Genomic DNA, 24,253 nt, shown 5'->3' on the forward strand with positions numbered 1-24,253 from the left:
TGAATTCAAATACCATCAGGCAGCGGACCTGAAAATGCTTAGATCTTTTTTGGCAGGTGTCTCTTCTACTCGACCATGGCAACTCTATGAGGTTTGGCACAGGCTCTCCTCAGGAAAGATGCCCACAATAATTACAGAAAGATCGACCAGATCCATCAATGTGTCAGGTTTGTACACGCGTGCGATTCCCTCCTCCCTCAACCCTTTTGAGAGGCATAATGTTGTTTACATGCCTAGAAAGACTCTTCCAGAAGACGTATGGCTTAGACAAAACAGAAGCATGATGGATCAAGCTTTCAGCATGTATGGAAATATGTGTTTCTTACTCATGAATCTGAGATCATCCACAGGAGAACTGGTGTACAGGTAATGAGGGGCAGGCAAACACAAGCAGGCCTTCTGCTTGGTATGCATACCACCGTCCTGGCTCTCCAGCCTGGTCTATGGGAGATTAGGGCGTCCCTGTCAGTATTAATTCACATCAGTCCATTCTATCTCTTCACCTGCCTTGGAAAATATGTAAATCCCCCTGCAAGCATGACCAAAGAAACACATCAGAGCACGCTTTATTCAAATGCCCGGCTTGGCTGGAGAGTGGCTGGAAAAAGTGTTCGATTTATAATGAGGGAAAGCCTTTGAAAAAATACCTGGTTGTATTCCACCTTGACCTCATTAGAGTGATGGTGGAAGAGTCGGATGGCAGGATGAGAGCCTTGAGTCAAGAGCTCTCCAGCAGGTTTCTGCATGAAATCTGAGGGTCTACCGGCTATGTTTGGAGTGGGGGGGTCCTTTCAGAAAGGTACCTGCTTCAGTGGGCCAATCTGCTGGGTCTTTTGGACTAATACTACCAGACAACACACCTGAGGCAACATGCAAACTCTGCTGGTGGCTTTGTGCTTTCCAGGGTTTGCAATCAAATTCCCCAGGCATTGAACCCATCTCATTCCTCGGTCATGCAGTCTCTTCCATTTCCATCCAGGAAAACTAATGCTACATGTCCAAATCTATCCAGGGAAACTAATGTTAGATGCCCAAATCTATTCAGGAAGACTAATGTTACATGTCCAAATCTATTCAAGAATTGACCCTATTTTTCATACACATTGGTAAGAAGTTAATTCTCTAGCTTATGTTGTAGGTGAAATTCCATGCGTATTTAGCTCATTTAACAAGTGCCCCTATGATGCACAGGTTCTTGCCTGGGTGATGCGGACTCCGGTTATTTTTCTGAAAGCTGAGTACCTTGTGTGGGCAGACATTTTGGTCCGATTTTAAAGGATTGATTGGTGTCATGGTTTGTACTGCATGTGGAATGTAAGAAGCCAATGAGGCTGATCATTTCAGAACTCTGAAATAGAAATAAGCATTTTGGGTTTGACAGGTGTCCACGTGGATGGCCCCCCCCCCCCCCCCCCCCCCCCCCCTGAGGTGAACCTCCCACTTGACTTGGCTTTGCTATAAAACCGATCCCAGTGTTGATTATCACCCCATCTCTTGGTCTTTGTGTGTTCTTCCATGAAATTAAAATTGTTTAATCTTGTGTTCGGGAATAGTTTCATGCGGATGGAGGGGGGGAGGGGGGGGGGCGCTAAAAGTGCCACGCAGACAAAAACGTTGATGTTATGTTGCGAGTGCATGGAGGCGCGAACTGTACGTGGAAAAATCCCAAGGATTCACTCTGCGGTCATTCAGGGTTACTGGTTAATAAGCAGAACAACGGATTCACCAGGCAAACAGAACCAAAGCATGTTTCCACAGTGGGCCACACTGGCCCTGGATATCCCTGTAGGCCAGAATTACATTTCAGCGATGCCATGGTGCTAGGTTGGGGTTTGCACAGTCACACCCCTGGTCTCTCCTTCCAGAACAGGAATGCGCACCTGCTCCAAGCGCCAGTGCTCGTCTTTTCCCCCCCATGCTTTAAAATCATCAATGTAATAGTGTGTGGTGGCCATTTTCTTCCTTATCGCTAAAAACAGACACGGCCTATGGGTGGCTTCCAGCTCGATCTCCATTCAGCGCTGGGATCAGGAGAGTCGCTTATCAGGTGAGCAGGGGCTTAAATCCCGAGGCGCCCCAACATGGGAACATAGGGGTCTATTGTTTTACAGATTGTGTCAGTGAACTGGAAAACAAAACTAAAACTGATAATTATTTTACAACTTCACTATTATATACTGAGTGAGGACACAGAACAACCACAGCTCCACAGTGCTTCAGTGAGCAATTTACTTTCCTATGACGGTCTACAGATGGCAAGCAAGAGGGGTTCATGCAAGGTAACCAGGTAGGTGTTGACGTCTTGAGCTTTCACACCCATGCTCTCGGCTTTTATAGGGATATATGGCCATACAGAGCCCCAAACATGCTTACCTGAGATCAAAGACTCGTCATTTGCATATATGCTAATCTTGCTGGTGTGGCCCTGCCCCCGTGCTACTGGGAGACTTGGAGAATGAATGTGGCCTGACAGTCTGGCAGGCGGCTGCATCAGACCTTTTACAGTCCACTCGAGCAGATGACAGCCTCATGTCTGTGAGCACTCATAATCCCCCGCCCCAACTTGTCCTTTCTCTCACTCTATCGCTCTCTCCTCCCTCTCCTCACCTCCTACTTGACTGTTTGATGATCCGGTCAAGCTTATTTGTAGTAAATTCAAACATATATTCAACAACTTAAGTAAATAACAAAAAAATCATGCTATTACACAAAATTGCAAAGTGAAGTAGAACATGAAATAACCACATCTCATACATCTCAAAAACAGTTGTATATTCTTATTAACCATGTCATGTTGCAGTCCCCTGACTCATTCTGTATCATCAAAGACAGTGAGCACAGCGCAGGACAGTACAGGAGTTCCCCCTCCCAGGATGATAATCCCTGATTCAGGCATTCCAGTGAAGCATGCTGATTTTATTGGGAATTTTTGCTTTTGTCTGGGAATACTTCTCATGGAGTTGCAGAAATTGCATCCCCATTTTCTCTCCGGGCAGCCAGTTCTGACGGTGTTGGCTTGTTACCATGGAGAGGCCGTGAACGATCAGCCTGTGCTCGGTCAGATCTGCTTCTGCCGGTTTGCTTGTTCCTGACACAGAAGAGCTACCCTGCCAATCCATATTTTCTGCTCACTGCCTGGTGTTTCTCCCAAAGTAGCAGACGGGGTTTTTTGTTGTGGATTATCATTCGGTTCGGTTTTGATAGCCGATTCGGGTCTGGGCTCGGCTGGCTGGCTCTTGTGGGCTAAGCTCTGGGTTTTGGGGGGATTTAGGCCGGCTCAGTCAGTGGGGCTTGACTGCAGGTGGAGCCACATCTGCTAGATGTTTCTCCTGGGCTGTTCATCCATGCTGACTGAATCAATCCCTCACTTCTGTAGATATTTTGGGTCACACTCTCATTTATACATTTACTTCATGTAGCCATCGTGCCGGTGTGGGATTAATCAGTCGCCAGGCTAAAGCTACCCGGTGTGCGTTATGTGGGGAGTTTTGAGGACTGACCTGCGTCTGGGCTGTTTTTTCAGCTCCCCGGCTCTGGCAACACAGCTGAAGCAGCTGCAGGTTCTGCCACTGTCCATGTTTAGTGGTGGCGTGAGACCTTGAGCCTGTTTGTCTATTATGTAAACACCAAACAATGCTGGACCCAGACGGGACCCTTGTCTTATTCCATGCCCCACGGGGCACTGTTCTATACGGCAATCCTCCATTTCCATGTGACTGTTCTTGTTTTCTGTGTATGCTGATTTAATAACATCATGTACTTTACCCCTCGAACCACAAAGTAATTTGTAGCACAGGCTATAGAACCAAATAGAGTCAAAAGGCCTTTTGAAAATTCAATAAAGGAAACTGAGACCAGTCTTCATTCCTTTTTGTGTGGGCCACTGATGGCTGATTTGTAGGGCGTAAATATGCTCGGCGCCGAGGCATTTTGGTAAGAAGCTAGTCAGATCCCGTGCTCAGGAAGGAAGACCAGGGTCTGGGTGCTGATGATGCTCTAGGACACTTTCCCTAGATGCCTCACAAAGTGATTTGTTGGGAATCCGTGGGAGTCGTTGGGGTTGAATTGATCTGTACTTTTAGGAATTAAGGTTAGAGGATGTTTTCAACTGTTGGGAACGCAGCCAGAATTCTGTATCAGATTCTGCTCTCTTCCTCCCTCTCTCCCTCCCTTTCTGAAATACTGGCTGTCATGGAGGTTGTCCTGATGGTCTCGCACAAGGTCATGGGTTCACTCGCTCCGTCAATGAATTCAGGCAATCAGCCTTCTGTCTTTCGCCGCCTGTTTGACCACAAAGGCGTCTTGGCCAGCTCTCTGTGGCATGACCTTGTGCTTCCTGTGACCCACAGCCTGGCAGGGTTAAGTGCAGTGAGTGACCCCGGCACTATGTGGGCTCCAACCCCAGCTTGTGCCGTGGCACGCAGGGAAAAAGAGAGCGATGACAAAGTGGCTGCTCTCTTGCAGCCCAGTGCAGACACATGTGGTGTGATGTCATTGAGGTAGCCTGGTTAGCATTAGCCAGGAAGTGAAATGATCGCCTCACCTCTGACAAGGAGGTACAAAAAGACATCATCTGTCTAGATACACAGCGTACCCACACAGTCACCACACCAACCCCTGTTCCCAGGGTGCTTGTGGTGTCAATGCTTGCGTCTATCGTCTTGTAGCATTGATCTTATTATTACTGTGTCACTACAATCATTGAGGCCACAATTAGCCTGGATCACTACATTCATTAGGCTTCACAGCTCCACTCGCTCTCCGATTCCATTCCTCATCCCTCGCTCCCTGTCTCTCTCCTGATACTCGCCCCTTATTTTTATGCGGCTACGTGGTTGGGCAGCTCCCTGCTGGCTGTGGTTAGAATCAGCCAATGGGATTATGCTTCTCAGTTGCTCATGCACAGGAAGTTAAGCAGCAGGTAAAAAAAAATGTCACAATTGGGGGTCTCTACCCCACAGCCTCTATGAAGAATAGGGAGCAGTGAGCTCAAAGCTAGACAATGTCTCAGCATTGTTATGGAGGGGGGGGGGGGGGGTGGGGGGGGGTATGGGGGTGCCAGATAACATACCCCGTCACCCAACCTAAAAAAAGAAAAAAATAATAACAGGAGGATGCCTTTCAAACGTTTACTTACTTCCTCAGTCCTCCATAATGACCCTCATCAAGATGAAGATAGTGATGAAGGGGACGGCAGCACGACCAGCTAAAGGGCAGCACATTGAGGGTTTTAATTAGTTACTTTAGCGCAGAGAGCAGCCTTTATTCTAGCGATCTCCGTGATTAAAAATGAAATCATAAGGAGCGCCGCCACTTCCCGGCGCGCGCGAGGTAGCGCGCAGAGACGCCGCCTCACGCTGATTACACCCGCGCACTAAACACTCGGCTCCAAGCTAACGGACTCATAAGCTGCTATAATGGCTAATTTAGACATCGCAGGAACTCTTAATGAGATTTTTTTTTATCTCTCTATAATCAAAACATCATCTATCCAAATTCTGATTTAAACACTAATAATTTTAATTAAAGAGTTCCAGCTGTCCGTGATTGAGGAGCCAATAGGGGTCTCGTCGCCCCAATCAACGTCGCAATTGTTCAGGCAGAACGAGTAGGATAAGGGAGTGTAGGTAGGTAAACAGATTAACTTCGAAAGGTCTGTAAAGTAGTATTAATTAGTACTATCAATTAGTAATAAACTTTTACTGTTTATTTTAAGAGAAGACTCGTAGCGCTGCCAGCTGTTTGTTTCATGGATTTCTCGCGAGACATTTCCACGTAGTGTCTCTCACGCGGGCGTTTCCATGGAGACGCGCGTACACAAAGACGTCACGCATCCAAACGCTTGTTGATTACCGGTGGAAGCTGCGTTATCCATAAAAAGAAATAAACGAAACGGAAGACCGACACATGCGATTTACTTGCGATTAGTCCAGTGTCCGGGTTAGTGTCTAACGCCGGGTTTGGCGTCCTTTTAAGTAAATCATTAGTGTCAATCGAGTTGATAACGCATAATGAAGATATGAGGTATTTTAACTTTGTAAGAGATTACAAAAACAATACAAACACAAGTATATAGAATACCTAATAGCATTTAGAAATATGGAATAACATCTAGATGAAAACTTGCCGTCTATCTCAGTTTAAGAATTGCATGAGGTTCGCCAGCAATCCCAGGAATACTGCTGTTGGTGAGACGCGCATTTTGATGGTTTTATTGTTGGACATGATGGGATCTGGTGCTCATGGGTGGTAATGATTGATTTTTCTTGTGCTTTCATTACAGGGAAGAATAAATCTAATTGAAAACAACATTAATGATAATAGGCAGCCATGAATTTAAACAATTTTGTGGTGGTTCCTAACAAGCCCACTTCGCTTAAGTTAAAGGCCAGGTGTGTATATGTACTTTTTTTTCATACCGTTTCTCATCTGAGACTCTAGAGTCAAAGACACCTTGCAGTGAAAAATACACTAGATATTCTTCATTCCCAGATCTCACTATGTAAAGAGTGTCTACAGAATATAGCTTCCAGTAGAGTAAGCTATTCAGTTAAGAAATTATTTTTAAAATGAAGTGTGTTCTTTCCATTCCACTTACTGCATCGTGCTGAAACACAGTCTGCTATTTTCATTCCTTATGGATGATCTCCTGTAGAATTACTTGTGCTTGTAAAAATGTGCTACATTCAGTTCTGTTTAATTAATGGATGAGTTGGTTATGAGGTGAGAGTGTATGTTGCCATCTGAGTTTCTCTGAGACTGGTCTGACACAGTAGCCTGCCTGTCCTTTGTAGAAGTGCTAGAGAGCTGCGATTGGAGACCTCGCAGCTGGAGCAGGAGAACAGAGACATGGAGGAGCGTCTGCAGGAGCTGCGGCAGGCCATGAGCTCGGAGAAGGAGGAGAGGAGGTGAGTGACAGCGGGGGGGGGGGGTGGCAGACGAAGAAAGAAAGAAAGGGCCCGTAAAAGGAGACATGAGGGAGAAGACGGGATGAAAGGATGGAGAACCAGGTTTTAATGGGCCAAATATTTTGCTTTCACTCACCACCTTCTGTCAATTACATATAATATGTTATTCTGTATTTGTTTATCCTCGGTAGCAGCACTTCCTGTTTACAGTGTCCTATTTACTAGTGAAGGGTGACCTTCAGGCAGTGGGAATGGTAATCTTCAACTGGTTATGTGACTGAATTTACATAACAGCACAGATTGGAAGAATCCGGGTTAGCAGGCCCTCATCTGTGATATGTACATTAGTCATTTTCCCCCACAAATGAAGAATAATGCATTAAAGGAGGTAGATCGTTGTTTCTCAATACCAGCACAGCACAGGAGTTAATAACGCGCCTGTTCTTTATCACTCCTGTCACTTCATTAATGACATAAAGAATTTGCCCCTCTGTCTGGCCATGTACATTATGGAAGCATCCGGTGTCCTAATATATGACCACATAACTCAGGAGAGGAGACCTCAGCTGTGAGATATGGCATGCTTCACGCCCAGCTGTGATGCATCGCAGTGGAAACCCTGCAGGAAGTAAAACACGCAGTTTCTGTGTTGACAGTGAAATTCACAGGTGACAGAATCCGTGTTTTGGCAGATAACAGGATGAAGAAGTATCTTGGAATTCTCCTTTGGCATTCCTTTTGTGCGGGGCTCGCATAACGGTGTCCAGGTCCTGTAAGATGGATGCCCCTCCATGTTGTACCTCTAAAGAATGTGACTCCCCTAACCCCACCATCCCCTTACTGGTGCAGAGCACTCTCACTGACTATTTTTGTATAGTTCATTAGTTTATGATTTTGTTCAATGTAGCATGAAACTTAGCAGTGCAGGGCTTAGATGCTGCCAATGGCGGCTGCAGAAAAGCCCCCCCAGCTATTAAACCTGCAGTACTGAAGTTATGGATCCACCATACCTTTCTATGTCATTCCTTTTGTGTTGTTGATATTCTTGTCTTAGCACTGTCCTCTCTGGCCTAACTGTCTGGCCAGAATCAGTCAGCCCTCTCCTGGCCAAAATCCCCAGACAGGCAGCTCACAGCCCAGGAGATGTTACTCCCGCCGCTTCCCCGAAATATTTCTGGCCATTTTGGAGGTACAGTGCCCAGGGAGGCATGTGCGCACGCGTGTGTTCGTGTGTTGGGGGTTTTATGTAAGCCAGACTAATCTGCAGTCCTCCTAGCCCCCGTGTTCCAGTCAGAAAGCTCCATCCGACCATGACAGGTGGAGTCACTGTAATCGCTTTGAGTATGAGAACAGCGAGGCCCTGAAGTGTACCGCCCGGCGTAACAATAACAGACATGCTGAAATGAGGACGTCTGCTCCCATGTTTATTTCACCCGGCATGTGAAATGCTCACCTCGGACTTTATATTATGAATTACACTGAAAGCTCTGCTAGTTGGGACTGTGTGTGTTTGTGACTGTGCTGGTTTGTATGTCGCTGTGTTTGCTTAGCCCAAGTCACGTATTGCCTTTTGTGTCAATTGCTGCTGCCGTCTAATCAAAGGAGTGTGGACTGGGGGTGCTGTCTCTGGCCCATATTGGATGGTGTGGCTTCAGGGTAGCTGCGATCGTGGGTTTGGTTGCTTTCTGTCACATCGTATCACGGTAGCCCTGTGTCTCCTCCCACAGGAAGCTGGGGGCGTACCACTGGAAGTCAGGCCAGGCCGGATCAATGGTGCCGTCGGCACCGATTCAGAGACTGGGCAGAAACAAGGAGAGTCCATCTCAGAAGGCAGGCCTGCATGTGGCTTTTCACCTCACAGCTTAAGCTCTGTCCACTGACAATGAAATCCACTCTGTAGTGGACCCCACGTGATATACCCAGCACAGGCACACTCACATGCACCGGGTGCTGGACACATACGGCCCCCTGCAGCACAGAGGCGAGTTCTGGGGAGCCAGATGTGCAGTAACCCTCCTCCTCACATGGTTATTGTTTTCTTCGTAGTAAAACTCTGCAGCTGTGCGTTTGCACATATGATGGCACATTTTACCTTCTGTCAATTTACATTTGTTCCTTTAATATTCTTTTTACAGATTTTCCATTTGTGTACTTTCTACTTATTAAATTCGCTTGCACTGTGTGGACTGTTTGTGCTCTTTGTCTTGTTTTTCGTTGCATGTTTATCTGCACTTCATGCACCTCGCTTCTGCGCGCATCATAATCTCTCCCTGGGATCAATGAAGTTCATCTTATTGTATCTTGCCTAATTTCTTGCAGTTACCAGCAGGAAGGCTGAGGGTCACAGTTCTCAAAAATGATCCAGAAGGTATGTGAGAAATGGTGCCCATCCTGGTCAGGATGCTTGCCACGTGTTCCCTCTCTGCCTCTTCTCCCTTGAGGTTTTGGTCCCTCTAATGGCGTCCCATCCTCTGCACCCCACCTGTGATCTGAATACCCACCTTTAGGTCACACAGCTGGTTCTTATTCTCCTCAGAGCTGCAGAGGACACCAGCGATGAAGCCACAGCCACCACCTGGGAGTCTAATGTCCAGCAGAGGGCCCAGGCTGAAGAGGAAAGTCTGTGGCCAGTGTGAGGCCCGTGCAGCCGGCCTGGTGCGTTTCCTGGCGCTATCATGTTGACAGGATATTACAGCTCCTGACTTTGTTTCTGTTGGCTGGACCCCAAACTTAGCTGGTCTTGATTCTGGTAGGGAAAAGTAACAACATATCCCCCTGTCCCACTTGTGTCTCCTGGAAGACACAAGTCTTCCGTCTAGTAGATTTATTGGCTCTTTCAGAGTCATTCTGCCTATCTTTACCTGCTTGGATTCTCCTATTCCCTCCCAGAAAAGGAAGCTTCTGTCAGCACCATAGACACTTAGATCCATAGCAACCCTGTTTTACTCTTAGAACCACAGCGTTTCTGTCCTACATTTAGAACCACAGCGACCCTGCCCTACTCTTAGAACCTCAGCAGTCTCCCTCCATGTTAGAATGCCCAGTAACAAGCTCCAGAGTATTCCTATTATATGTCCTCAGTGGAGTGGAAAAGGACAGGATGGACCTCTTTCCCCTTGCTAATTGGTGCACCTGCAGGCTCCCGCAGACTCCCTCCCCAGGGAGCTTGGAGTGACGGGGGAGTGTGCGGGGGCCACATCGCGCACAAAAGCCTTGCTTTACACTTCTGCTTTCTGAACTTTAAGTTCTGCAGTGCATTTGGGGCTGGGATGGGATCAGGCATTAGATGGGGGGCGGGGGTGTTGCCTGGGGAGCCGCGTGAATCCTGCTGGCCTGGGGGGGCTTCGCCAGCTGCAGGACGCATACAGCTCCATCTCGAGCGTGTCCTCATGCATCTCTCCGTGCCAGTCCATGAGCGTCTCACACTGTCGGCTCGCGTCGCCTCTACGCTCGTTTAGGAAATAATGAGCTCCCCGAAGATTGTTTTTTATCACAGTAATGCACGCTGTACCACTTGTCGCATTTTGCACTTATTTATAAGTTTATTCTGAAACTTAAGCACAGGCACAATGTGCAAATACTCATTTTCCACAGTTTTCCTTTCTCTGAATGTATATGTTTGAGGCATTATTATTAATTCATTTATACTTCTTTGCCTTGCGAAGGTTTGCATGGAATGCGGAGAGGATTACTGCGTGGGCTGCTTTGCTAGGTTTCACCAGAAGGGGGCACTGAAACATCACAGAATGGTTCCCACCCAGGTATGGCCACTGGTAGGAAGGCTAACTGGTAGCCATGCGGGATCGACTCTCGCCCTCCTCTTCCTTCCTCTCACAGCTCGACGTCACCGAGGGAAAGGTCAACAGTGGGGTCCGGCAGCACCACTCATTCAGAAAGGCATCGACAGGAAGGCTGTAGAGTAAGAATGAGGATGTAGCAGAGGGTGGTGTGTTTGTGAGACCCAGTTTGGGGCCAGTGTGTGGCTTCCTCATCCCTGACCTTAACACAACCACAATATGAGTGGTCGACCGGCTGTTTTCACCAATGACAGCACTGGCCACGCGTGCAAAAATCAGAGCATTGTGGCTGCATTGTAGGCAGCTGTGCATCCCTCGTTCTGCACGCTGCTCAGTGACTGGCCCGGTCTGTAGTGGAGTAGCAGAGTGCTTTGCTTTACAAGAGCAGGTACCTAAAAATGATGATGTTGACCGAACAGAAGCGTTTGAGACAGGCGGAGGCCAGAAGCCCCTGGGATCTTCACAGGGACATGCGTGCTTGGTAGAGGGATTAAACCCTCAGCCTTTTCCACCCTTGTAATCCTGTTTGGTTTGCAAAAATATAAATTTAATCAGCATCGTACTTGTACGTCTATATCCCAGTGTGCCTGTACTCTGGGTCGCACTGCTCTGATGTGAGAATCTCCCGCATGTTATTCTGCCAACTGCTTCCTGTTGACCATGCGGCGTAGCACAATAGCATAATGGTGCAATACCATAATAGCACAATGGGCGTGATCACAGTATTAATGGTGTGCATGCCACTCAGGAAATGATGCAAAAATGATGAAAGCGAATCGTTTTAATTGCATACAGGCACAAAGAGTGGCGTTTGAATCTGTAATGAACCGGACATGACCGGAATGACCGTGAGGGATGGCTTCGTGCTGGATATCGGTGCCTCTCCTTCTGTTACTGTACCTCTTGTGTTCATTTGATGACTGAGTCCTCAGGGTGACATCCCGCTACGCATGGACACTAATGATGTCTCTGGCGGCTTGGGATCGACTGACTTCCAGCTTATGGCCGGCGAGGGCGGCCTTTTTCTGGCAGGGCATGAAAGCATGGAGAGCGGGGCCGGATCACACACAGGCCGCGGGCGGGGCCTCTGCCGTCAGCGGGTTCCGTACAGATCCAGCAGGCTGCTAATTCCCGCAGTAAAAGCTCTGATTTCTCCCTGGCAGATCAGCAAAGGATGTCCTCTTCAGTGGGACACAGACCTGATGTACTGGCCGGGGGTGGCCACATCCGTAATGCCATCAGTTGTGTGTGTATATGTGGGTGCATGCGCGGGATTATCCTGCACCACCATTTAGTCAGCTGTTGAACGGGACGTAGAAGGGTTTAGGGCGCTGTCTTCACCGGTCACCTTCATCATTCATGCTCTTTTTCTAAACCAGTGTTTCTCAACCCAGTCCTCCGGGACCCCTATATAGTCCACGTTTTTGCCCCATCCCAGCTCCCAGTGCACCTGTACCAAACAAGAACAAACCAAACATCAAAATCAAGAACACTGAATACCTGGAACAGCAGAAATTTAGACTGTCGGGGGGTCCCTGGGGGCTGGGTTGAGAAACACTGCTCTAAATTAAACACGGATTATTTTCATTTGTTCATGCTAATGTATAAATAAGCCTGACATATGTCTGGCATGAATTTTTTGTCTTTTGGCATTTTTTCTTTCCCTTTTCTTCATTCATGCACTATTTTGCATAAATGATGTAGTATGGAATTGCCGCACACTCTTGTCAAGTGTCTGGGTGTAAAAGGCGCTATATAAAATTGAATTGAATTGTTTTACATACATTCCAGGCGTAGCCATGTCAGGTAATGTATCAAAGGTGTGACTTAAAGAGCTCGTTTAATATTCCCAGTATAGCTCCCTCTGTGTGCTGCCTCTGACCTGTGTGTTTGTATTTCATACCATTTCCTGCACACAGCTCTACCAGTTTGGACACATTAGCCACCTGTTTGTTCTGCAGGCTTTTCCCGCACGGCTAGAGCTTCTGTTCTCCTGCAGCTTGTTATTTGCCGGTGTGTCTCTGAAAGGTCTCTGATCGCACGCGGTGGCATCTTTAATTCATGACTGTGACCGGCCGCCCCGCAGATGGACATGCACACCTCCATCAGCACACTGGACGTCGTGAGCCGCTTCAGCAGACAAATTGATCCCGACGAGCCAGCTGTGGAGGGGGGTGTGTCAGGAGCCGGGGTGCCCAGAAAAGGAGCCGCGACTGTGGATCACCAGCATGCCCAGGTGACACTGGGGGAGTGACACAGGAGGCGTTATGTGGGGATGTGACACAAGAGGGGTGATATGGGGATGACAAGGGGGTGACACAGGAGAGCGACACGGAAGGGTGACGTGCGGGAATGACACTGTTGAGCTCAGGTGGAGCATAGACAACGTCAGTAGCAGATTTATAGCCCATAAACACCATTTCCTATATGTGCCTTAGATTGAGACTGTAATTCAAAGTAAGGACGACGATGAAGAAGACGAGGAAGAACAGCACAGCGCCCCAATTGGGGTAGACCCAGCGGGGTGGAACAAGTCCCGGTGGGGTGGAGCATTCGATGAGGAGGAGTCATCCAGGTCCTTCCAGGAGGCACTGAGGGAATGGAGGTGGGAGAGAGGGGAGACAAAACAGGGACAGGAGCGAACTTGGAGGCCCAGGGAAGCTTTGCCAGGTAACTGCGCTGTGAGTTTGGACTAGGGGGTCTGTCTGGAGGCAGTGTGGATGTGGGTATGGCTACTTATGGTATGGAAGCATGAGCGGGTGTAGCTTACTTGGATGAAGCATGACTGGTTATGGTTTGGGGATGCGGGTGTAGCTTACTTGGTTGATGTGGCTGGTGTTGGTATAGGGGGTGGGGGTGTAGCTGACTTGGTTGGGGTGTGGTTGTGCTATGGTGTGGGATGGGAGTGTAGCTGGGTGTAGCTTTAGTAGGACTGTAGTAGCTGTTGGTGGAGGGAGTGGTATAGAGTGCACTGTGGGTTTTTGCCTGGAAACATGAATAAATAATGGAGATTTTGTGCCCAGAAGTGTCCTCCTGATTTTATCACTGTTTTTTTCGTGTTTGGGATAAAATCAGGTTGTCAGGTTGAGTTGGAGCTCATTTACTTAAAGTGAATGCTGCAGTATTTGGGGACTTGACCTCGCAGGGTCAGCGACCCGCGCACAGCCTTCTCATCTCTGGCATCTCTCCTGTTGCGCCCATTTGTTCACTCTGGTGCCTCAGGGCTGCATCAGACAATCTGCTGGTGCAGTGTCTGTGAGCTTTGTGAGGGTCTGCTATGTTCCTGCTCTTTGGATGGCCTGAGGAGGCCTGTCTGCCTTCAGCTATAATATCTCCTCCGTTAATGAAAACCAGCTCTTGGCCTTTAGGGTTGTCGCCAGATTAAATACCAAACTGTGCTCCCAAAAAGGGTAAGTGGGATCTAGAACATGTCATTGTGGGATATGAGCTGGATTTTGGGATAAATGTCCCGTCTGGTATGTTTCATACAGGCACTGCTCATGGTGACAGTCAAGCGTGACTGTCAGGTGTTTCTGTCCTCAGAGTTTTGAGTGACAAGGAATACTGCTGTTGTACCTTTGAGCTGGGTTGTAATCTGGGACCTGCTATGTGAAAGTGCACAGCCACTGTTTGTGGGTTATTTTTTGAAACATTTTGACTGCTAAGCGATTTCCCAGCTAATTGACAGGTCTGACTCTCCCCCCCTGTAGCGACCAAAGAAGCTACCGGAATCCAAGCAGACCTTGTTGTTCCAAGGCCCCCTGTCCGAGTGGAGTTCAAGCATCATGGCCTGAGTTATATGGAGAAGCTGCTGGTGAAGATGTACCGTAGGTGAGAAGGCTGCATGTGTGTGCGTATGAGGGTGTATGAGTGTTTACGAGCCGGCCTGTTTATGACTGTTGACATGGTGCCAGTGGTAAACTTTTACTGCTGGCTGATTGTAGCGTGTAATACGCTTGCACATTTCATTTTAATTATGCACAAACCGGCACTGAAGAGTGTACCCTTAGAGCCGTAAGTAAGCGTGACAAGGAGAAAGTTTCTGCTAGCACAATAATAAGAATCATCCCTGTGAGGCGCTGGGCCGTGGCGGGGGGGGCGGCATGGCAGGTGGGTGGGACGCTGTGGCGGGCCGGGGACGCCGTTACCGTCTGCCATGCTCGTTGGCCCATCACAGGCACGGGAGCGTGAATTTTAAACCGTTTAAATGTGGCTTTCTGTGAGAAGCAGAGCAGTATTCTGTTTCTAATCAGGCTCTGGTTCCAGAGAGGAGGGAGTGGCCCGGATCCAGCTGGCGGAGGCAGGGGGAGGGGAGGGTTGGTCGCCATGTCCGATTCTGTGCAGAGGGTGGAGCTGCGTATGACTGAGTGTTATGGTGCACTTTTGCACTTAAACATCTCTATGGTTGAATGTTTTACTGCGGTTCAGGTCTCAGAACCTTCTGGAAAGTATTACAGAAAGACCCCCCTTGGAACCTGAACTGGCAAACCCCACAGATGACTAGTCTGAGCCTGGCACTCAGAAATAATCTTTTTAGAGGATGTACCCTTATAGCAGTTGGGGGCACGTTTGTGTGCGTTTTTGAGAGGTACAGTGACTTGATTAATCCTCCTAACGAGATCAGAGATTGGTCCGTACCTCAGCCTCACAGGTTAGAGGCTCCTCTGACTCCTTGGCCAGCGCCTGGGAACAGCGACCCCTATCGCCCCGTTCCGCGTTCTTGGGAGATGGCATCACGTCAATATCATGCCGCAGTCAATTTCAGTGATGCTCTCCTTCGGGGTCCGGGCCCTTCCCACAAACAGCAGCGATGTGATGTAGCTTAGGCTCAATGTGGGAAGATGACAGGTCTGAAACTGACCTTATTTTCTGGTGGGGGGGGTGGCGGGCTTTTCAGAATGCCGATCAAGGACCACTGGCCACAGCCATCTGTCTGCTCCCGTCCGAATTCTGTGATGGATTTGAGTCGGCTGACAGATGAGGACCCCCCTTGTCTGATGGATAAGGACCCCCCCAGTCTGACAGGTTCATGCTGTTTCTCCCTAAGGGCCCCCACAGCTGTTGACTCCCCATCTGTGTGGAGATGGTCATCTTCGTGGGACTGGGATCCATCATGCCACGACATGGCTGGGGGGCAGACAGGAGTTTGGGGGATGATGTGGGACTAACGTCATTACCCTCTTCCAGCTTAAATAATCGCTGTCAAGGAGTGTGTGTCTTCTGTGGGTCTGTGCTACATCAATGTCTAGTGTGTGTATAATATCAGTGTCTGATTACTGGTATCACACTGTGTGTGTGTGTAACTGCGTCAGTATTTGTGTGTACAGTATCAGTGTGAGCGCAGTATCAATATCAGTGTGTGTGCAGTAGCAGAATCAGAATGTGTTTACAATATCAATATCAGTGTGTGTTTACAGTATCAGTATCAGCATGTGTACAGTAGCAGTATAAGTGTGGATGTAGTATCAGTATGTTTGCAGTATCAGTATCAGCATGTGTACAGTATCAGCATGTGTTTACAGTTTCAGTATGAGTGTGTATAGTATCAGTGTGTGTTTACAGTATCCGTGTGAGTGTGTGTGCAGTATCAGCATGTCCTGGCAGTATTAGTATGAGTGTGCACTATATATATGGTCTAACGTCTGATGCACCCATGTCTCTTGCCGCAGCTGCCGAGATGGAGCTGAAGCATTACTGTGCCTCGCTCTTCACTGTTTGTGATCCTGGAAGCTCTGATAATCTTGACTGTCCAGCTTCATCCAGTGCAAGCGTTGTGGAGCGGGAGATGCAGAGTGTGAGTGCTGGCCGTGCAGATCCCTCCGTACAGGAGCTCTGCATGCTCCACTCCACTTATGAGGCAGGCCTGCCCTGTCTCTGGGACACTGCCCTGCCCTGCCCCACCTGTTGGTCCCTGCCGTCCTCTCGCTGTGATATAAGCTGTGCTTGTTGTATTTTTCTGCAGACGGTTGGGAACTGTATAGCCACCGACACATCTCCTGCCGAATGGGGAGTCGGCAGTACAGGGTAAGAGATGAACAGTGCAGAGTATCTGTGACACGTCATTTTCCCTTGGGTCCCCTGCTGTCCCCCTTTGAAGTGTGTGTCATGAACATATGTTCATAAAATATGAAAATATGTTACAGAAATTTTAAGTGATGGAATATCTGAGTATGAATATGCATCCCCGTTTCTCCTCAAAGTGTGACTGAAGCTGAAGGGCAGGACGCAGCTTCCCACGACACAGTAGCCACCAAAGCCCTGGGTGCAGGCATCATTTCACATTCTCAGCTCCAGGCATCGCAGCTGCACATGTCCGATTCACCACAATCGACTCCACAAGCGGAGGACTCATCTTTCAAGATGCGATTGACTTGGACTGCAGAACCGCACCTGTCCTCAAGCACACAGTTGCTTGAGTCTCCAGAATCTGACCCGCTTTGCAAGATGCGAATGACCTGCTCATCAGAACTTAAGTTGTCCTCCAGAATCCAGATGTGTGTATCACCAGGACCTCCTCTGTCATACAGAACTCAAATTCCCAGTTCACCAGAACCTCATATGCGTAGAACCCATGAAACACAGTTGGAAGGTCATCTGTCAACGCAAACCCAAATACTTCAGTCACTAGAACCAAATCAGTCTTTAGGTACCCAAATTCACCAGTCACCAGAAGCTGGTGACTTTGAAATTCCAGTACATAAGTCACGAGAACCTGATACACCCTCCAGAACTCCAGTGCTTTTGTCACCAGAACCTGATATACCCTCTAGAATTCCAGTGCTTAAGTCACCAGATCTTGATTTACCCTCTAGAACACCAGTGTGTAAGTCACCAGAACCTGATGTACCCTGTAGAACTCCACTGCTTAAGTCACCAGAACCTTATATACCCTCCAGAACTCCAGAACCCCCAAGAACTCAATTTCCTCATTCATCAGACCTCGGGTTACCTTCTCAGACACCAATACCACAGGCAAGAGAACTTGTTCAGAGCTATAACTTCACAGTGCTGCAGTCCCCAGAAGCTGGTCTGGCATTAACCACAACAAAGAGAGCACAACTTCATTCCTCCTTAAAATCCCATCCTCCTCCTATGGACCTGTCTTCAGCCAGAACATTGCAGCCCACCCCTCCTCTGACTCCCTCGCCACATCCTCATCTATTCAAGCGGCTGATGTCAACTCGCTCTCTGCCTTCATCTTCAAGACCCCCTTCTGGATGGGCCCCCCTGCCACAGAGACCTTTCTCAGGTGATCTTTTTATAGTGATCAGAGGAATGAAGCATATTGATGACGGGGTGGCAGTTAACTACAAGGTTAGAGCAGAAGCTATCCTTGTTGTAATACCTTCTCAATGAAAGTGTGCTTCCCAGCCTGAAATTCTATTAGAGGAGTTTGATAGTGGCAGTAATGCTGGTGCTGGTCTTGCTCCTCTGTCACAGCTAATTCAGCCATGGCAATAAAACGGCTTATCGATTACAGTTTTAAGTAAATACACAAGGTAATGACATGTGACGCATGGTGGTAATTCCGCGTTGAGGAATGGCCCATCGCCGCCCCAGTGGCCGTAATCAGAGATGCCGCTGACGTTTCTTGTCCTGACTGTTGTGCCAAATGCCACAGAATCGGCAGACTGCTCCGGCGAGAACATTTGCAGCTCAATAGCATATTATGCGCTGCCTTGGACAACAGAACGAAATGCTGAAGGGTACCAGTAAGGCATCATTAATGCATGGGAGAGAAGGGCGATGTGGCAGCCTTAGGTTTTACCTGCTTATTTACTGCCTGCTTAGCCTCACTGTGTAAACGAAGTCCTGCTTTAAACACACCACCCTAAGCTCTCTATCAACAACTCCCCCATATGAAAGAGGCAGGGACGCGACTTGCTCAGATCCCAACCTGGGCACCCATCCCCAGATCTAAGCATTATTATTATTCAGTAGCCCAGCTGCCCACTCCAGACCCTCATCTGGGTTGTAGGACAAGGTTTCCAGCTGAGCTCTTACATTATTCAATAGGAGCAGTTGGTTAAGGGCTTGAAATATTTTCATGTTTCAGCATTTCTTCTGTGAATTGCTGAAGCATAGGAAGTCTTAGGTTATTAGGTTAGGTGAGTGTGTGTCACATATGACCATAGAAAGATAATATAGGCAATTTTCAGAACACAAATGCATGTTTAATGCTTTAATCTTTTTTTTAACGTTAAGTAATATGAATCATCCAACAAGCTTTATTTCTTCGCTTCTTTTCCTACATTATATAGCCCAGGCATCTGGCTTCTGTCCCAAATCACTGCTGTGGGGTTATCACAGAAATAACCCCAAAGACAACCCTGCAGAAGATTCTATTGATGACCCCATGGATGACCTAGTAGATGATCTTGCATATCACTCGGCAGACAACCTCGGGGATGTCCTAGCAGATGACCTCGCAGCCGCCTTTGTGGATAACCCCACAGATGACTTTGCAGAGGATCCTGTCGACGATCCCACAGAGAAATACACAGATGACCTAGTGGATCACCTCACAGATTATGTCACCGGTGACCCTGCCGAGAACTACATGGATCATCTTGTGAACAATTCTGAGAATGGCTACCCAGGCGACAAAGTCGGCAGTTCTGGACACGTCTCTGATCCACCCATGAGCAATTCTGATCCAGCTCGTGCCCCTTTCCCAGAAGGCCAGCTGGATGAGAGACCTGATGTGCCTGACTCATTCACGGTACCATCCTCCCGCCTGTCACAGCTCAAGTCTGCATGCATCCAGCCCATTGTACATTATTTCAGATTTCATTTATTAGACACACTTGGGGTTTTCTCCATTTGCTCCTGTTTCCTCCTGCAGGAATGAGAGATTGATGTCTTTAAAGTGTCTTTAATGAAAGTGGGTGGGTGGATATTTTAATAATAAGAACAGTATCTTGGTCAAAATGTGACTGAGTTTGTAGCTCTGGTGTTGTATCTGAGTGATCACAGGAGTTCACCCAGCACCTATCCCCATGACACTGTCCGGGAATGTTATCTCGTGTCCAGTCTTGTGTTTCCACCAGCCAGGACAGCTAAGTTCTGTATACATATGTTAAATGGACATCAAGAAGTGGGTAAAACTACAGGAGTTGATGAAAGATATTGGCTTAGAGGAATCTTGTTTTATATTCGCCTTATGAATTAGTTACTGCTTCCCATTCGTTCTGCTGTCTTTCTGACACCGCATGAGTGAGTGAAGTCGGACAACCCAGCAGTCACCCACAAACGGTTAATCACTATATTAGAGAGCATATCGGTTTTCTATTCAGAATGCCTAAATAATTTCCTCTCGTATTTTATGCAGTACAGTTCTGATGGGCTTGAAATTGCAAACACAAGGGATAATATACTGCACAGTGAATTTCCCAATGATGCCCGTGAAAGTTCATTAGTAGAGGAAAGTTCATTAAGCGCTGAGAACATCTGACTCACCGTGACCTCGAGGTCAGGGGCTCATACCACGGCTGTCCTGAAGGTGCAATTATCCGTTGTTCTCGCCGGATGCAGCACTGGCCATATGTGGGCATGTATTAATTTTGATGGGAACATTTATGTTGCCTTAACATCAAAGTACAAAGTTTACAGCTGTGTCACACTACTTCGCCTGCCTCTTAAATTTTGGCCTGTGTGGAGAATAATCACTACAATATCTTTAGCGAGATAACTGCTGTTGTACCTTGAGCAGGGTACGTGATCTGACTGTAGCTGTGCGTGTTCAGGTGTGGGTGAAATGTTGGGGTGGGGTATGACTGTGCAGCTTTCATATGTCAAAGGTCTGGTGGAGTTTTTCCCAGGGAGAGCAGACCCAGCTGGAGACAGTAGGACCCGGTGGTGGGCCTGAAGAGGACAGAGAGACTAATGCCAACCTGGAGGTGCTCGATGCAGGTGGAGTTTTTATGTATATATACAGATATAGTCTGTGTTTGTATGGCCTGGTGGTCTGTTTGGCAGTATAAATAGCTGTGACTTCTACTCTAGGGCATTTATATATTCTCTCAATGCTGGAATGTCACCTTGTTTCTTCCTGTCTTGTCTTTTTGTCCTGGTTATCATCATTTCTTGTCCCATGTTGTCTCATGTCCATAACAGCACTGAAGAGTCACTGTGCTTCCTCATTATGTGTTTGTGTTTTATATTGAAAGACACAACCCTTTATGTTATTTGAAGCTACTGTTAATATGCTGTTTTTCACAAAATGATTTATCTTTTTAATCCAAAGTAACTGACACGTTACGGCATTACACAAGCTGTCTAGGTGCGTTACTTCTCCCATGAGTCCAACAGCTGCTTTCCTCTCTGACCTTTACACACTCGGTTTCCTCTGAAAGCCTTTTCTCAAGACCAGAGGCCCTCAGGGCCAGCCGCTACCATGAAAGCAGCTGCCAGCCAATCAGCAGTCTGTGCAGGGCTGCAGCTCCATCTCTGTGTGGTAAGGGGGCGCTGTTCTCCTGCCTCTTATGCTTGTGGAGTTGCTCATGAGTAAAGTAGCTGGAAATATGAGGTTCTGTCACACTGTAATGGTTTCCTCACTCATCTGTCCTCAGCTGACATTGACATCCCTGTAAGGTCTGCATCTGTAATATAAGACCCCCCCCCTCAAGAGTTAAATTTTTGCTGTCATTCTCTCTCTCTCTCTCACGCCCCCCCCCCATTGGCGAAGAAGGTACAAAGACTCGTCGACCCTTAATGATGACGCATAGGCATAGGCATGTTAATATTTGGAACAGGAAGCTTGCCCTAATGCATTTTTAGTGTGCTTAAACAGGCACTAACACAGTGCTCAGTCAGCCGTCCGAGACATACCGTTACTCATTTTCCCGAAGCAGTCACAGCAATAATGTGTAAAAATAAACAAGTGGGGGGAAAATGATCTTAGGAAATAAGAGTGATTCTGATTTATGAATCAGAGGATAGCCACCCCCCCACAAGAATGCCTGTATTCCTCGCCATCTTGTACATGGGTTATGTAACACTAGACCATTTCCTGTTCCTCATCTGCACACCCCAGCTGAATTAGCACATGTTCAATCACTAGCACTCCTGTCACTCATGGTGCCCCCCCCCTGCGTCTGACTCTCCCGTCTGGTGAGGCAAATAGCTTTTAAATTGGTTTTGATATCAGATAGGAGATTACACCTGATTCATTATGACTCTCCCCCAATGGCCTGACAGGCAGTGCTGCACGTTCAGGTATGCCTCCACTATGATGGGGGCAGCGATGAAAGCTCTCAGAACCGCTTTGTGCATCAGCCCGTTACTGATGGTTCACACGCAACTGAAGCACTGGCTGAATTAGCTGAAAAAAAACAGGAATGCGACTGGACAACTTCTGGAGAAGAGCCTCGGTCTGAATAAGGGCCAGGAATGTCCTATTTACTATTATACTAGCAGTGGTGTACAGAGGGCTCTGCATCTCTGCAAACGGCACCATCAGGTGGGCGAGTGACGGGGACCGGCTTCGATCGAAAGCGTGTTGCTGTAAATAGCGCTGCGAGGCCCCGTTAGGACGTGAAGCGGGCTCGAGACGGCCCGATCAGGGAAAGGCCCTGTAATCTGTGACGAGCAGATGGAATCTCTCCTCTCATTTCACTCAATTTGATCTGGCCCACTGTGTCCCCACTTAGAGGCAAATGATTTTACAGGCACACACTAATACATGGTGAGTGGATTCACTGAGTCGTTCTCCCTTCAGCTGTCTCTCCATTCTTCTCTGTCTCCCTCATGGCTTCTCTTCTTTTCTTTTCTTCCCTCTCTGCTTTGCACGATTTCCTATCCCCCTTCCTCTCCCCCCTCCCTCTTTCTTTCCCTCTCTCGTCCCCTGTCCTCCCCTTTCTCCCTCTCTTCCTCTGTTTTTCCCATTCCTCCCTCTTTCTCTCTCTCTCCCTCTTTCCCCTTTTCACCCATCTCCTCCTGCTCCATATAGGATCTGACTCCAGCCTATGGTCTGGCCAAGGTGCCCCAAGGTCTCCCAAGAGTGCGAGGTCCCCATCTCGGGCCCCAGCGGTGTCCCGGCCTCTGTCCCAGGCAGCTTGGGAGATCCTGGAGATCCAGGGCAGCGACTGCACGGAGAGCGACGACCCCCTCCTAGAGCAGGCCACGGCCTGCCAGGTCCTGGATCTTCTGGATGAGGAGCTCCGTGGCCTGAGCAGAGCACCAGGTGGGGCGTCCAGCCTCACCTCCACCTAATTAATACCGAACTCATGGGACACAGGGGGGCATGGGGGTTCCTGTCCACATACATCCCCTGTGATACTAAAGGGGGTAGGTAATGTGTTTCACAGAGAGCCTGTAGGTTTGCACACAGCATGTTTGCCTCCTGCTGGCTGTAAGTGGAGCCCACACTGTGGGTATCCTGTTAAGCCTGGGTTAGTGGGCGTTTGCTGGCTTCAGCCACAAAGCAGTTCGATAATATTGATGCTGGTGTTACAGTGATGCTTCTGGCTCTCCCTGGGTCTTTCAGGTGACAATGCCAGTGGGAGCCCATGTGACCTACGACCCTCGGCCCCGCCCACCACCCCACTAATGGCTGCCGGCAGTGACTTGGGGTCTGTGTTGGTATCCTTAATGAGGGTTTGTTAGGGGCCTTCCTGCCTAACCTAACCTGTGCATGTGTGTGTGTTTGTGTGTGTGTGTGTGTTTGGTGGCCTGATCATTCCCTGCGGTCATGTGAGCAATGGCTGTTGCTGCTTGGGTCCTGACTGATTCCTCATGCATACATGCATTATGTGAGAGGAGGAGCACACCATCTTCAAGCAATCGGCACGGTCACATGGGACACCAGGGAGTTATGGGGGAGCCCCCCCGCCAAACCCATGTGACGCTTCTGAAAATGAACTTCAGCTCCTCTGATGTTTCATTCATGCAGCTAGCTCAGTCTTGTCGCTGACTTCCCTTGCCTGCTTCATCCTGCAGGTGGGAGGACGACGAAGGGGATATGGCTGAGGAAGAGGATGAGGATAAGGAACAGGAGGCATGCAGAGACAGGCAGTCAGTTGCCTCCCTGCCCTAAAATCCAAGCATGCAAAGTAACTGCATCCTGTGCTGTGTAAACATTAAAATACACAGACTCAAAATTCTAATACTGATTCATAATGACCTTTAATTGCACAACTGGGAATTTCACATAAATAAATGAGCCAAAAAGGAACCATTGATTATAAATAGTAATGCCCTGTTTCGCGTTATGCTGCTAAGCCTTACAAAGCCAACACAGAATGTGATTTACATTAAAGTAAAACCACTCCCCCGTACCGATGATTTTTAATTTCCTGTCTTTATTTACATTGTCAGGCTTGCCATTACCCACCCGGTTCACATATTACAGCCCCCAGCAGTTGTCACAGTAACAGAGTAAAATACTTGGCTCATCAATAATAAACTGCTTTATAAAATACCGCAGTCAGAAAATCAGTTCTAAAGGGGTGGACTGGCCATTCTGTGTATGCCGGCTAGAGTGAGGCACAGATCCCCCCCCCCCAAGAAAGCCCACTGCTTGGTGGTGTCCTCATGTCCCTGAGCCTG

The 24,253-nt window shown here is 48.1% G+C and overlaps 1 protein-coding gene across 2 annotated transcripts; it reads left to right on the forward strand.

The window, feature by feature from the left end:
• The first annotated feature begins 5,262 nt into the window (after nt 1-5,262).
• Nucleotides 5,263-24,171, forward strand: zbbx (zinc finger, B-box domain containing). 2 transcript variants are annotated; one of them, XM_048980817.1, is made up of 19 exons: nt 5,263-5,627; nt 6,284-6,392; nt 6,795-6,908; nt 8,636-8,738; nt 9,228-9,276; nt 9,445-9,563; nt 10,574-10,669; nt 12,792-12,941; nt 13,144-13,375; nt 14,416-14,536; nt 15,603-15,730; nt 16,375-16,499; nt 16,668-16,729; nt 16,906-17,954; nt 18,967-19,427; nt 20,506-20,617; nt 22,656-22,889; nt 23,193-23,277; nt 23,645-24,171. In XM_048980817.1, exons 2-19 carry the CDS (start codon nt 6,331-6,333, stop codon nt 23,739-23,741), a joined length of 3,399 nt encoding a protein of 1,132 aa, XP_048836774.1. In that variant the 5' UTR covers nt 5,263-5,627; nt 6,284-6,330; the 3' UTR covers nt 23,742-24,171. The 2 variants fall into 2 exon arrangements, with proteins under 2 accessions (XP_048836774.1, XP_048836773.1); XM_048980816.1 differs by lacking the exon at nt 5,263-5,627 and adding an exon at nt 5,674-6,188.
• The last annotated feature ends 82 nt before the right edge of the window (nt 24,172-24,253 follow it).

The sequence above is a fragment of the Brienomyrus brachyistius genome, chromosome 17, assembly GCF_023856365.1.
Source record: "Brienomyrus brachyistius isolate T26 chromosome 17, BBRACH_0.4, whole genome shotgun sequence".
Classification (NCBI taxonomy): domain Eukaryota; kingdom Metazoa; phylum Chordata; class Actinopteri; order Osteoglossiformes; family Mormyridae; genus Brienomyrus; species Brienomyrus brachyistius.